Genomic DNA, 14841 nt, shown 5'->3' with positions numbered 1-14841 from the left:
CCAGCTGCACAACTAACATGGAGAAGTCTGGTCTGCTGTGAAAGTCTGACCACAAGCAAGGCTCCTCCTCAACTTCGTCTCTCAAACAAGGATTTTTGGGTAAGTGATCAAACATGTCGTTTATTGTTTCTTCCACAAGCAGACGAACTTACGAGCACAACAACTCGAGACTGTCTTGTTCTGCTGGACGATGCTGCCAGTCTGTAACGTTTGCTACCTATTCACAATGAAGACATGTTTGCAAGAGGCTATTTCTTTAAATATGCTGAGAAAGTGTTCTGAAAACTGCAGGAACATAAATAAGGAGTGGCTGAGTGGCACTCCTTTCAACCATTGTCTCTCCCTCGCAGTGTTTCTTCAGCTGGGAGATGTTTGCCACAGCCACCAGCAACTTTGTGCAGGAGGTGGATCATGGAGGTTTGCTGATCCCACTGGCCAGCCTCAATGACACGATTGCTCTTCTGACAGTGGTGGTGAAGCGCCGTCGTTTCTGGGTCTGGCAGAAGCCGAAGTACATTCCAACCGATTTTAACCTCAACGACATTTTAACAGGAGACACACCTATAAAGCCAGGTAACCATCAAACCCCTTTCTGTATGCTGAGGTGTATGGATTTGTTATTTGAAGACAGATGACACACAGAGTACTGAAATGTTTCACTGTCCAAAGTTGTCATAGAGACAGATTTCATCAAATACAACGGGACATTTGGTGACCACATTCAGGGAACCATAGATGCCAATTTCCCCTACACCAATGTGAGCATCGAGGGTAAAGACTCTTCCAAACTCCAGTCGTCATTTGGCAGTTTAAAGAAAGAAGAAGTGGATGTGCAGACGTTGCTGCGAGAGTCCAAAGACCGGTTAGTTCCTCCCCACTAGTTTCCACTGTCTCTCAGAAAAAGAAAAGCACTGTAAATATCATCTAACATGCAGCGTGTTTAAGGTCTGCAAACAGCAGTAATGATCTTTGTCCGACCATAAAGTTGCACGCAAAACAGGAGGCTCGGTTGAATATTAACACACGCAAGAAAATTGTGTGTTTTTAGTTCAGTTTTTAGTTTGGGGATACTATCAAAAACTTTACCGTATTTTCCCGTTTCCTAATGTTCCAATGATGTTCCTTGTGAAACATCACACGTGTGTATTTGTGATTTCAACATGGCAGGATCCTGGATATGACCCACGGGCTGGTCCAGCAGACGAAGGAGAAGTCCAGACAGGTTTTTGGGATCGTAAAGGAGCGTATTTTGACTACTCAGCCCAGTTCGGTCATAGAGGAGGTGCAGCAAGGAGGACAGTGTGGAGGAGGACTGAGCCTCTGCGGGCCCAAGACCCCAAAAGTACAGTATAAAACAAATGTATTAATGTGGCGTTTGTAATTTTATGTGTGAGGGTTCACAACCCAAAAAATCCCTCCTTTTTTTTTAAATTTCTTGTTTAGAAGAAGGGAAATCTGTGCCATTTATCTTGCAAATTCTTACCAATTGTTTATGGAATATCAGATTGCTCTTGTTAATTTAGTCGCTCCGTGTTGTTTTCAGTTACGCAAAGAGGAAGAAGAAGTCTTTGCTCTCTGATTCAGAGACTGGTGTAAAAACCTTCTCTGTGCATGTCCCAGAATGAATGAAACGTTTTCTAACATTAAATTCAAAAGCAGCCACCTCCTCGTGTTCCTTTGGGGTCAGACATGACAGCAAATGGGTCTACACATGTCCCACACATTGAGAACTGTTATTCAGCTGTAACACATTGTTTTAACATGAGTATGTTCTTCTAAAACCGACTTGAGTTTTGTTATAATCTGTGTGTTTGACCTCACATGTTCGCTGCATTATTCCAAATCTGCAGGTTTCCTTGAAGGAGAATGGCAGCTTGAGTAAAGACAGTAATGTCACCATGGAGATTCCCATCCATACTACCCTGGCGTACGCCCTCATAGAGCTCGAGATCAAGCAGGATGGGCGCTATGGTGAGAAGTTATTCACGCACAACTGATTCAACGCTACTGCGGTTACATTTCTCATTGGGGTATTCAAAGTGTGACGCGTTTTATTTTCTTCAGCGCTGTGTCTGATGTCAGACACCCGCGGGTATTTTGAAGTCGATGGCGCTCCTAAGAAAGGACTAACGGGCATCTTTGGAGCTCCTGACTCTGAAAACAGCCACCTTACACAAGGTAAATGACTGTTTTCATCTCTGAGGCCATAAAACACGCGAGTACAGAAAGCTGACGTGACAAGCGCATGACGTGTTCAGAAATGCATGTTGTTTAACGGGCACAAAGAGCCTGGACAGATTAGAAGCCTCTTGTCTTATCATAATGGTGTGATAACACCTGCTTGTTAAAGTGTGTTTTGACCTATATTATAAGGTCCCTCGTGTCAACTCGTGCAGCTTACTTTTTAGTTTTGTGCCTGGTTGGATGTTAGTGTTTCGTGACCTGCTGCATATACACATTTAGTCTATGGAGCTGGATGATGACGTCTATTGTTACGAAAAAATTAGCTTTTGAGTCACGGGGGCCGAGGCAGAAGAGCTGAGAATTGTAATTTGAGCTTTCTAATGAACAGACAACGAAGTCTCTGGAACACAAGTTGTAAAGAGGGATGTTTAATTGCTCGCAAGCGGAGTGCAGTCTATCACAGTGACAGTGGAAAGGACTCACACAGACTTGTGTCCGTTAAGTATTTAAAGGTTTAACTGTCCATCTCCGTCTGTCTTACAAAGAAACAACACAAGTTAAGACAACCAATGAAAATGAGCCGCACCCTTAAAAGGTGCCAAAACAGGCTTATCTTTAGTCAACCAACTAAGTCTTATGTTCCATTTATTAATTACATGTTTTCAGCAGGTACAGACTTATCCATCCACCAACGTCGTATATTCGGCTTCAAAGAGAAAACGGCAATAGTTCAAGATATTTGACAGGGAGCAGAGTTTGTGCTTCCACTGGGGAGTATTAGGATATATCTTAACATTACATTATCCCTTTTGGATTGTATTTAGAGCTTGAGCAACTGAGAGATCACTTCCAGCTGCTCTCAGCTCTTCCTGCCACCACGAGGTCTTCTCTACTCCGACAAATCACAGAAGTCATGGCGGACCGAGGGGCCGTCAGTTCACTGCAGGATGTGGTGAGCGGCGACGGAGGCGTGACGTCAACACAAAGTTCTCTTCTGGAGTAAGCGTTTGGAGGCTGAATACAATTGGCTTTTAAATCGAGGTGTCTTCCTCTGTCTCAGATGGAACAGATGTGCTTTGATAAGACACCTGCCCTGGGTGAGGCCACAACAACAGAGTCCCAAAAACAGAACATCCAAGCAGTTCTCGAGCTTTTGGAGCAGTCTGGTCAAGCGGCTTCCAAACCAGTCCTCTCGGCGTTGTACCTCATCACCAGCGCCATGGACGGTGAGAAAGCTGGACTTTACTGAAATGTTTCTCACTGTGAAAAACCAAACATGTCCGTTTAAGGTCAGAAAGAGATGTGTGTTGAGTCGCAGAGTTCCCATTGCGTGCAGAAGTCTTGAAAATCAAGTTTCCTCGCGCTCTGTTTCCATCTTCTATCTGGGTCTTTGTCTTACAGAGATGACAAACGATTGTCTTTCTGTTTTGGGAACGTGCTGCGGCCTCACTGTGTTACCGGCTCTGGAGCTACTGGTTCGTAAAGGCAGTTTTTTACGAATGAAAATCCAAAAAAAAAATGTTTTTACACAATGCATCCTATTGATTTAACTGCCTTTTTATGCTCCTATCACATCTGTTTCAGGTGCAGTGCGTGTCAGGGACGGGGGAGTTGCCTCTAAGCAACGCAAGCTTAGCGGCACTGACGGAAGACGTCTACGAAAAGACTGAACGTCTGTTTGCCTCCTCTAACGTGTCCCTGAAGAGAGATGGAAGCACAGTGAAGACCAAAATAAACCACATGGCAGGAAACCTTCCTCTGGTCCTGTGTATCGCCGTCAGAGGACTCGCCTCGTTGGCCCACTGTGATTGAACTGAAGACACCTTTTAATATGCATTACACTGGACTGAGGTAAAGGAAACGCGTAGATATGAATGTTTTTTTCCTTTTCTTTTAGTAGAATTTCCACTAAGACCTTGTTTCTGGAGGGTAATTATATAAATGTACTCGTGCTGGGGAAGTTTAGGTCATTTTGAAGATGTCGCCTTTGGCCCTGGGAAAAGTGTGAGGGGCATTTTACCCTGATTTCTGATTTTCATCCCCACAAAAAGTGTTTACAATCATGAAAGGATCCGCTTTGAGTCTATTACTTATTAGCCAATTAAAATTGAAGAGGAAAAACATGAGCTGCAGCTCTTAATATAAATATAATATACTATTTCACAACTGAATTCAGAGTTACAGTCTTTGACGTAGAATGTTTACGATATGGTAAATTATTGGCACCTCGTGGTGACTTCAGCATCATTATACACACTAATTTCAATATAATATTCAGATTTTAGTCTGAATGAAAATGTAAATGTTCAAAGAGGCACCAAGTTCTGAGCATCTACTTTATAGTAATAGTATTTAAAAGAAGCCTCTTGATTTCATTGTGTTCTCAAAATGATATTTTATCCACACATTTCCATTTGTAATTTACTAATACATTGGTATGGGTGAATACTAGATTCTGATTGGCTGTATGGTGTTCGTTAATTCCTGAAATAGGACAAAGAATATATAAAAGAGGGTAATTATGTCAGACTGCCAGTTCTATTAAAGTGAACAGGGCAGGCGTTGCAAATCCCAGTTCAACCCTTTACACATATCTGTTGTTTCACCTTTGACTGCAAATTGCTTTAACAAAATAATTAAAACATGTTTTTTTTAATCCAAGTGACGTTTTCCTTGTTATTGGTCTCTAAACAGATCATGGCTGTATGCACACACTGATTATCTGTTCATTTGTATTGTGCCAAACATATGCATGTCAGCTTCAGGGAGTTTTCTGGCATGATGAAGCCTCCAAAAATTCATCTTGGAGAAAAATAATTCCTACAAATACAAAAGGTCTCAGACGTCGTCGGTGCCGTCCGCCTCCACCATACCAAATATCATGTTTTAGTTTCCATCCATGCCCGTCATCATTTTATCTTCCCCAACAATTGTGTGGAATTGTAATAATTAACATACAATGGCCAAAAACATGTTTTGTGTGGTCACAACGAACCTTTTGATCACTAAATTCTGGTCACGTCATCCTTAAGTGGAAGTGGATATTTGTGCCATTTTTGAGGAAACGCACTCGGTGTCACGAGGATGGGTTTGACGTGAGGTCACACTGACCTCAACTGAAGACCACCAAAATCTAATTGGACCAGACAGACACATGATGCCTCTGGCCGTAACAATACAGGGACAAACGCACCACCTCAGATTGTTAAATATCTTGAACACACACTTGCGTTTGTCAAGTAATTCCTCTAAAAGATCAAAGCAAAACAAAAGTAGCTCATTAGAAAACACCAGTTATTTATTTGACATCTGAAAACATCTTTTTGGAATTCTTGTAAAATATACCTTTTTTTTTTTATAAGTAAATCGGAATTTATTTAAAACAGTTAAGTTTTAGTAATATCACATCAGAAGGGATGATTCACTGAGATTTACGTACCCTGATCAAGAGTTCTGTGGAAGGTTTCTTTTAAACAAAGACAGCACCATATCGTCAGAAATACTTGCATGAAATAAATGTCTGACAAACAATCAACATAATTAATGTAATCTGTTGTGCTTGAGTGAAAGAGAATTAATGGGTAAACATTACAGAATCATTTTCATCTGTACATAAAAACAGTGGCGGAGCATAAATGCAGCCTTGAGGAAGAAAAAAGGTCTCAAACATATGACACTATTCTACATAAATGACAGGTTTGTAGTGACAAAATGAGATGATGTACTGGAGCCATATGCACTGTAAACTGTAACACTGAGGTATCGTTCTTTTCAATAAGCAAGATCTCCTCGTTTTTGCAAAATAAATACACTACCTATTTTACACACAGAGCATAAAAATTAAAAATAGGACATGACAAAAATTGCATTTGCTTTTAAAATATCCTGACACAAGGGCCAGTATGTTCTCCCAATCCACATGAATAGAAAGGATTCTTCTTCTTGTTTTCTTTTTAATGGCCAATAAATAAGTACACTTCCTGTGCATTGGGAGTTGCATAGAGAGCTAAAAAAAAAAAAAAAGGAATCTGGCAGTTCAGATCAAGGTGACAACAGCTTTGTGCAAGACCAACATTTACTTCCGGCCTGATGTGTCCGTGGGTGCAGATTTGAATCCTCTCATCCCTGAAGGTGTCCCCTTTCATCCCAAGCCTAGCAGCTCGAATAGCCACGTCTGTCCAGCAGCTTGTAACACATCAGTAGACCCAGCTGACTGGAACCCACTGGGGCTCGATGAATAATCGCTCTACCACCTCTTGCAGTTGGTCAAAGGCCTTGTCCAGATTGTCATTGACAATAGTCAGGTCAAAGTAGTGGCTATATGCCCGACGGATGCGGGCACTCTCGTCCACAGTCTTCTTCAAATCGTTCTCCTGATACAGAGAGAGATTCAGCCCATTAGGATGATGAAAGCGACGACTATTTCATGAGTAATAACCCCTGAACGGTTCATGATCATAAGTATTTCAAAACCTTCCATGCTGATAAGAACATACCGTGAGTAGTTTGGTGGTAAGTCCAGCATCTATCACCGCTTTGTGCATAGCTCTTAGCGTATCCAGTTCGGGAGCAGCAATAAACACCACGAATGGCATGAACTCAGCAGTTTTCAACATTTTCAGGGCCTGGGCAGAAAATGTAATGGCACAATTAAAAGATTTAGGGGGAAACAGATCTACACATTGAAGGCGTGTGCGTTTTGACTAACCTGAGGATTGACGTCCAGGATGCAGGTACGGCCGGCATCCACCACTTCATGGATGGAGTCGATCTTGGTGCCATAAAGGTTGGCGTCATACTCTCCATGCTCCAGATAGCGGTTCTCCTTGATGCCCCTCTCCATCACGTCTCGCGTCACAAAGCAGTAGTTCTGGCCGTCTCTCTCCTCTTCCCTCGGATGTCGCGACGTGACTGAAAATAAACGGCGAGGAGACGTGTTACGCGTACAGCAAATCTAGTTGCAGACAATTCAACTACCTCTGCTGCCCGTCTCACACACTCACAGGGTACAGTGGTTCCATATCGCAGAGGGTTCATGACGATAAGTCTGTTTTTCAGGCTCCGCCTCCCAACTCCTTGGGCTCCAATCAGAACCAGCGTTTTCCTCTGAAACGGTGGCATCCTGGCTACTTCCTCATAGATCTGCAGCTCATAACGGTCAAACTCTGTTCAAGGCAATTCACAAGCTGGATGAGTACCATAGTGTTGTCTATAAACTTACAGTTTCACACACTGCAAACTTTCTCAAGATTTATTGAAAACAACAAAATTAAGATCCACACACCTGCATTCTTTGAAGTGAGGTACATCATTTTTTTCTTCTTTTTCTTTGCAGTTCCACAGATCATCCCTTAGATCCATTTAAAGAAAGCATCAGATCACCACACGGTGGTGCTCAAGCCAAGTCTTTTCTAAACTATCACAATAACTGAACAAGAAGCAGGAAGCATGGTGTGAATGTGTTGGTTTGGGCAAACATGAATTGAACTGACCTGTGACAGAAGTGTCCCAGTCTTTCCTCACAAAAGCTTTCCTCTTCTCCTCCAAGAACTGACTGGGGATGAGACCAGTCGCTCCACCATTAACTTTGCAGGCCTAATCAGAAATTGGACCAGTTGAGAGATTAAATATTTCACACACATAGTAAAAGATACCATGGATCTGCCACCAACTTCTTCTCCTCATCTTTGGCAGATTCTTGCAGCTTTCCAAAGTAAATCCCACCTCACTTCTAATTAGATGTGCAGCACTGGTTGAAGCAGCGCTGGCCTCATCGGGCATATATCTTCTCACCTGCCACCAGTTAGGGTCCTCCTTGTTGACTACATGAAGGATGTCTCCCTTGGAAAAGGCCAGCCCTGCCTCTTTACAGGGGATCAAGTTGTCTGTGGTCGGATTATAGTTGAAGTGGGGTCTCAGAAAAACCTACAACATAGGGTGTTCACAAGATATCAGACAATCAAATCATACAGAGAGCAAAAACACACAGGTTTGAGCAACACTATAAATACCTATCAAACTACATTGTCACATTTTTAAATGTTAATCAAATAATGTGTGTCTGACTGCTCGTTAAATGATGAAATAATAAGATTATTCAATTAGTCTACTCATTCACAACTCTTACCATAACTGAAACTCAACAAGCACATAACTAAATTCTCCCTGGCACAAAGGTCAGTGTCTGACATAAGCCCATGCACTGCTCCTCGCTGTCAGCTGTTGTATGTGCACGTTACTGTAAGAGCAGGAGGGTGTGTGTGTGTGTGTGTGTGTGTCCCAGATAGCGTGAGGAGTGTTATTAATAGACCGTCACTGGGCTCAATTTTCAGAAGCCTGGCATTCTGAGATCACCCAGGTCAGGCAGCTCTTCCCCAATCCCTGAAAGGTATAGTATGACAGCCTTGTACACTTGTCAAATCAGGATTTACACATCCACATCCTATATTCTGAGAAACTCAAACCACTGATTTCAAGATATCCGGTTTCAAAGAGTTCCATTAAAAAAAATAAGTAGTATTCAATCCAGATTTCCCCTTGTAACAGGATGTCTTGTATCCCACAGGTGAATCACTGGGCAGGAAGACATGAAATGCAGTCTCCTTTTTCCTCACTCACCTGTGGTGGTGCCGGCGTGTCTCTGTAGCTGGGCAGCACCTTGAGTGTGATGCTCCCACTGCAGTCCCCCAACAGCTTCTGGAGTTCATGGGGACTCTTACCGACCTCACGACCATTCACCTCGCGGATTATGTCTCCTGTGTGCAGCATGCGCTGCCTGTCAATCGAGCTGCCGTGCAGGATCCGTGCAATCACCATCTCTCCCCGCTCCACACGGAACGTCACCCCCTAAAAGAGTCATTTAGTATCACACATTTCACACTTCATAAATCGTGCCGGGGGTCTATTTTATGGCATGGGTCTCTGGTTGCTGTGAGAGAAAGAACTCAGGGCGCGTTACTATGTCAAACTAAGCCAGACTATTTGGCAAATGGTCAATAAAAGAGGACATGAATAAAAGAGTTAACACGTTGCCTCGGCAGAGCTGTGGTTGATGTAAATGCCTGGCTAACTTACCAGTGGTTCGCCGGCTTTCTTTTGGATGCCAATCATCCTCACAGCATCAGCTGGCATGAGTGAACTCGTCAAAAAGGCGTTGCTGTTCACAGCAGTGTGGGGCATTTCATAGCACTTTGCAGCCACTTTATCATGAGCCTCTATCAAAGACTGAGGCAGAAACAAGAAGAACAAGTTAGGGAAGTACAAACAGTAATAAAAGCATAGTTCACAATATCTGTACTTTACAATTTCCTCAAGTATTTACATAATTTGCTCACTAAGACAATGAACACTATTGTGTGGTTCATGCACCAAAATACAAAAATTTAACAGTGATCGCCACTGCAACATGCATTTTTAAAAAGAAAACTATTTTATGACTGCATCAAATAATTGATAAGTTAGAGAAGATAAATCAGTCTGGTTCTTACCCTAGCTGCCACAACATAGAGTTAACATTGTTCAGAGTCTACAATCTGCATCAGCAAATGTAAAGATGTACTGAAACAGTACGTGACAGTCGTGTCCCCCTGACTTTACTCACATAACTCGGCCTGCTATTGGCCCATGGAAATACACCCCCACCCTCCCCATGCCACAGCTTGTAAGTGATTGAGAATATAAAGTGGCGACAAGGAAGCAGAACTGCCACCACTTCCGAGAATACTAACCAGTTGGTTGATGTAACATGGTCCGACATCCACTCCCACACAAGTAGAACACAAGCTTGACCGTTCATGCAATTATCTGGTCCACTCGGCCCCATTTAAAAGTGTGGGCAAGAGGAATGAGGTCAAAGATACCTTAAAGTGCGGCTCCTGAAGGATTTTGACAAGCTCGGCAGCGGTAGCATCGTTTTCTGGCAGGATGTTGAGGGAATCCAGGATCTCTGTGACCAGCTGAACATTATCATCCCCCACGGCTTTTAACTTCACTTCTTCCAGACGCTCATGGGCCTACACACAATAAAATTAATGAAAATATATATATTTTTTAAACATTTCACATTGAACGACTCCACCAGTTACACCCGGTGAGCAGACCGATGGCATTGGAGTAGATAAGATGGACACCTGACAGTAGGGTACACAAAGGGTTTTTCGTGGAAATTTTGTCTCTTAAAATTGATATACAATTATGGGAACTCAGTTGAGAACCTATAGTGCTACTTATAAGAGTTTAACCGCTAACACGTAGTTGTAATGGTAGTTGAACTTTGTGAGCTTATTCTGTATTGGAGATTTTTTTTTCTCCTTTTACGCAAGCTTCTTCTCTCATTTAGCAATGTGAAATTTGTATAATTATGTGCAAAAATAAGCATTACTTTCTAGTCGGAATATGTTATCAAGCCTCACAGGATAAACTGTCAGGAAGCAGTCGTCATCCTGCACATGTGGCATTATGGGAAACTTACTACATGTAATTTTTCCTCAAGCTCACAGTTAAATTGGCTCCTCTTCTAAAACCAGAGCTAGAACATAATGTCCAGCAAATGAGATTGCAACTGTGTGTGTGTTTTTTTTTTACCTTTGCGAGGGAGCGCACAATAGGGCTCTCCATGATGCCTCTGAGGAATATGAGGTCAATATCTTTGGCTCCCGAGCCTGATGGCAGGTATTTCAGGTTGTCCAGTACCTGCTGCATGGCTAAAGTGAAAACAATTCAAAGATCGGGTTAACAGAACGCAAACCACACTCTTAACTTTGTTTTCAGCTTGAGAGTTACCGCTTTGTGAAAGCAGCCCAATAAGTTAGTGACAAAGCTCATAGCCAGTTAAAGATTTTTTTTTAAATTTTCATTCCGAGCCAAAGAAAACAATGTGACTATAATAAGAGCTTGCACAGCAAGAACAATAGTGGACAGTTTATCAATGGGCCGATTCAGAGAACGTCCTATATTTTTCAACAAGCACGCAGAGTCACAAAGGAATTGTTCTACTAACAGATCTGCCTTGTAGAGAAACAGCACACAGCAAGAAACTGAAGCCCAAAATCCTGACAGCAAGTATTTCCATATTCAATGATTTTAATTATCATAATTTCAAGAATATTAATAGAAAATAAATGTATTTACTTCCCAATTATGACATTTCCATTCAAAGTCATGTATCCTGTTTTGTTTATTTCATGAGAATAAGCAGTCCATTCGTATTTTTTCATACTGAATCAGAAGTCAGTCCTTATATGAGCTGAAACATTGCTTTGCAACTACATCATTTGACACATTTTCTTTTGTTATGGGGGGGTTATTGTATGTCACACAGTCACAGAGGGACAAATGTGAAAACTTCAGTCAGCTGCAAATACACCCACACAATTATCTCTGCAGTGGGCAGAGTACCATTCAAATGGTAATAAAATGTCAAATTGTGCACACACCATTGCAACATTTCTGAGCAAAAGATTAATTAGGACTTTGTCTTTGAGTTTTGTATTGACAGCTTACCTTTGCCAGACTTCGCATTGGCCACACTCATGTTTAGTATTTCTCAGCTCAGGACGGTGAATCTCTCTTAACACGAAAGCCGTCCAACTGCCTGCTTACAGAAACCAAGGCAACTGGAGGGCTGGAAGAAGAAAAAAAAAACTACAAGTCTGTAGACTGTATACCAAGATCATCATGAAATCAATCAAGCTTAACTGACATTTACTAACATATGTTGCTGTTGAAAAAAATCAGATACAGCACGGATGAATGAAACAGAAAACTAGTTTGTATGTTTCACGTGTACGTTAGAACAGAGAGCTATAATGAATGGAGGGAACGACAAAGAAGGTCATTGACTGACAAAGGATGAGTCTCATGCCCTTCTGGCTAAAGGTTGTGCCAGCCACACAGAGAGGGAGGCCTCTGTGCAAACAAGACCTCCAAAAAAAAAAAAACAGCCTTAGCAATGCCTTAGTGGGTAGGTGGACACACAGAAACAAGTGCTTTCTGAACATAGGTTCAATTTAACTGGATAGGCATCATAAATACAAGACAAAATTGTACTCCTTATATACAATGTCAGCTGAAAAGGGCATATAAACATCTAAAGCCAAAACTAATCAAGAAAGGCACAAACTCACCTACAAACTGTGTTCAAATCATCAGTGCAGCACTCTGACACGGAGCCCCACGTTTTCTACAAAACACTCATCTGGTAACTGCGGACTGAAGAGAAAATTTAAATGAACCCCATTATTCTTCTGAAATGGTAAAATTGTCATAAAAAAAAAAACCTAAAACCCCCACATAGGTAATAAAAACAGCTGGTAGGTAAGGTCCCTTCTAACCCAGGGTTGCCCGGACTTATTCTGTTCATTTAGTTGTGTTGTAAATGCAGCCACTGTGATTGGCTAAGTTAATCACATGACCTTTATCCGTTTCGAGAAACCCATTACCTCCCACCAAGTCAGACAAAGCGCAGCTCAGAAAGAGTGAGATTGGGAGTATTACTTGTCTTCTGCATATTTGAGAAAATCAAATGCAACTAAAAGAAGGCTTTAATTTTATGAGACGCGTTGTTGAGATTACCATTAGACTATTAACTTCACTATTTAGTATACTATCTGTATACGAATAATACTGTGGAAACCGAGTTGTAGTTTGTCTCAGATACCTCAGTGAAGCATATCGCTTGCTGTACTCCGTTGGAGTCGCACACTCTAAGCTAATTCAGTTTTCATAAGATCCAGTCTTCATGAATGGAGGAGCAGCCAGATGGGACGTCTCGTGAACTATTTGTGCTCCTGAAAACCGATCACAAATAGTGAGGTTACTCAATTGTCACGGAGGGACCCTCAAGTAGTTAACTCACAGTGGAGCTCAACCGGAGTCAGCCTTTAAGGAACATGTTGGCTGCAGCGAAGCTAACGTTGCACGCGCATTGACGCACGTGCAACCACTTCCTATGTGGAGAAACCTAACTAAGCTACAAATGATCATGTTCGCGTAAACGCACAACGATGCGATGTTGTTTGTCGTATCTTAAACCGCAGGTAAAATGCTGATGTGTATTAGTTGTTGTTCACTAGAGTAGTGTGTGCGTCCCGGGACCAAGTCGGTGCTACTTTTGTAGCTTCTGTGGAGGATGCACGTTAGCGCTGCTAACGTTTCATAGCAAACTCCAACGTGCGTTTACACGTGGGGTATCGGTCAGAGTAACAAATACAGGCATGTTAACAACAAAGCCAGCGAAATAACCCTATTTAACGTAGCTGCTTCAACGTGTGTCCTTGTTGAGCAACGTGAGTCGCCAGCTAACGCTAGTAGCTAACCGTGACTTCATGTGGCTCAGCCTCGCGAGCTAACATTAGCTGGGGTTAAAAACCAGAGGGTCCCGTGATGAGTTCACGGTATGCGAGTGTCTGGAAAAAGGAATGAATGATACGTTACCTAAGTTAACCAGTAAGCACCCAGTCACTCGCGCACGCGTCTCTCCATTTCGCAGTAAGCTGTTTCACAGAGAAGTTGCGCAGTAGTCACGTTAGTTAGCGTTAACTTGCGGGTGCTTTTCCAGCGTGCCGGTCTGCGCCCCTTCCCTCAGCTCCTCGTCCGGACAAACGCATTGATGTGCTAATGACATCCAATGCCGTTCAGGTTATATCACCATTGAAATCCTGCACAACCCATCCCATATTACTGTGAACTTTACCCTTCAACAAATACAAGTGTGTGCAGAGGTACATTACACCCATAGATTCTTCAAATATCATTTTGCCCAATCAAGTGCAATGACCCTTAAACATACATGTGAAACAATGTTACCTCTGGCTGCTTTTGCTTGGAGACTGTAGACACTCGTTCCAATAATCAGAGTCTGCAGCTCCATACAACTATTTGGTCACCCTACATTCAAACAGTAGTCGCCCTTGCACTGTTACCAGGACTTAACATCTTTAGTTAGGAATTTTAAAATGTGCCAAAATAGGTGATGGGCATAACATAGTTTTACTTTTTCTATTCAGCAGTGGACTGGAGTAGAGTAACAGTAATAGATTGTTTTTAATCATGCACTCTATCAGTGTCTACTGACAACATGTTTATGAATTTAACTTTGAGGAAACACTTACCCCATCAAGATGATATACTGTATCTGATCTTGCTGCCATTAACGGCAGCCGAGATATTCCATCTGCACATCTGGCTACAAATAGTCTGATTTGTACCGACCATCAACATGAAGCACCAAGCCCTATCCCATTCACTAAATATAGTTTCAGCTGCACAGAAGCTTCTTTGGGAGAGCCTGCGTTTGCATAGTTACAGAGAGGCATAAAGCTTGGACTAGGTGTCATCACAGAGTTAACCAAACTCTCTGGGTGATTCCCTTTTGGTGTATTCAGGTCACTTGATTGGATTAAAGTGTTAATCTGTCTTCAGGCAAGATGGAGGTACATCTCAGATGGTTTGATATAACAAGTGTAATACATGCAATACGGTGGTTCACTTAAGTCACAACCATTTTCTACTAAACTCTCCCCCAAAAACCACAAAAGCAGCAGACATGGAGTATAACATATTTGCCCAATTTGAAAAAAATTCTAAATATTTAGATGCCTGTTCACCAGTAGAGTGCACTGTTACTCCATCAGTGAATGACACGCATGCTGTGTTGCC

At 42.1% G+C, this 14841-nt stretch overlaps 2 protein-coding genes across 3 annotated transcripts; one reads left to right on the top strand and one right to left on the bottom strand.

Annotated features, from left to right (window-relative positions):
* Positions 1–4837, top strand: gsdmeb (gasdermin Eb). Its single transcript, XM_068570067.1, has 10 exons — positions 1–99; positions 351–573; positions 670–862; positions 1168–1342; positions 1851–1971; positions 2065–2178; positions 3009–3136; positions 3245–3410; positions 3586–3659; positions 3769–4837. Exons 2-10 carry the CDS (start codon positions 369–371, stop codon positions 3994–3996), a joined length of 1404 nt encoding a protein of 467 aa, XP_068426168.1. The 5' UTR covers positions 1–99; positions 351–368; the 3' UTR covers positions 3997–4837.
* Positions 4838–5470: 633 nt separating this feature from the next.
* pals2a (protein associated with LIN7 2, MAGUK p55 family member a) lies at positions 5471–13754 on the bottom strand. 2 transcript variants are annotated; one of them, XM_068570553.1, is made up of 14 exons: positions 13618–13754; positions 12309–12393; positions 11686–11806; positions 10768–10886; positions 10044–10196; positions 9259–9408; positions 8803–9030; positions 7978–8109; positions 7677–7779; positions 7469–7534; positions 7188–7349; positions 6893–7095; positions 6681–6809; positions 5471–6557 (listed from the first exon to the last, which is right to left on the bottom strand). In XM_068570553.1, the coding sequence occupies exons 3-14, from the start codon at positions 11714–11716 to the stop codon at positions 6381–6383; spliced, it is 1653 nt and encodes a 550-aa protein (XP_068426654.1). In that variant the 5' UTR covers positions 11717–11806; positions 12309–12393; positions 13618–13754; the 3' UTR covers positions 5471–6380. The 2 variants fall into 2 exon arrangements, with proteins under 2 accessions (XP_068426654.1, XP_068426655.1); XM_068570554.1 differs by lacking the exon at positions 13618–13754 and adding an exon at positions 12842–12863.
* Positions 13755–14841: the final 1087 nt, after the last annotated feature.

The sequence above is a fragment of the Clinocottus analis genome, unplaced genomic scaffold (assembly GCF_023055335.1).
Source record: "Clinocottus analis isolate CAN_PGR_092001 unplaced genomic scaffold, fCliAna1.0.p SCAF_9, whole genome shotgun sequence".
Classification (NCBI taxonomy): Eukaryota; Metazoa; Chordata; class Actinopteri; order Perciformes; family Cottidae; genus Clinocottus; species Clinocottus analis.
The sequence above is the reverse complement of the archived record's forward strand: the minus strand, read 5'-3'. Positions and strand labels throughout refer to the sequence as shown.

What these genes read in the sequence shown, in the direction of transcription:
- gsdmeb (XM_068570067.1), top strand. Translation starts at nt 369, where the DNA reads ATGTTTGCCACAGCCACCAGCAACTTTGTGCAGGAGGTGGATCATGGA. An exon ending in TCAGTTCACTGCAGGATGTG is followed by an intron (nt 3,137 to 3,244) that starts GTGAGCGGCGAC and finishes CCTCTGTCTCAG; the next exon opens with ATGGAACAGATGTGCTTTGA. An exon ending in CATCACCAGCGCCATGGACG is followed by an intron (nt 3,411 to 3,585) that starts GTGAGAAAGCTG and finishes TTTGTCTTACAG; the next exon opens with AGATGACAAACGATTGTCTT.
- pals2a (XM_068570553.1), bottom strand. Translation starts at nt 11,716, where the DNA reads ATGAGTGTGGCCAATGCGAAGTCTGGCAAAG. An exon ending in ACACGCCGGCACCACCACAG is followed by an intron (nt 8,110 to 8,802) that starts GTGAGTGAGGAA and finishes CCTATGTTGTAG; the next exon opens with GTTTTTCTGAGACCCCACTT. An exon ending in TTACCACCAAACTACTCACG is followed by an intron (nt 6,558 to 6,680) that starts GTATGTTCTTAT and finishes TCTCTGTATCAG; the next exon opens with GAGAACGATTTGAAGAAGAC.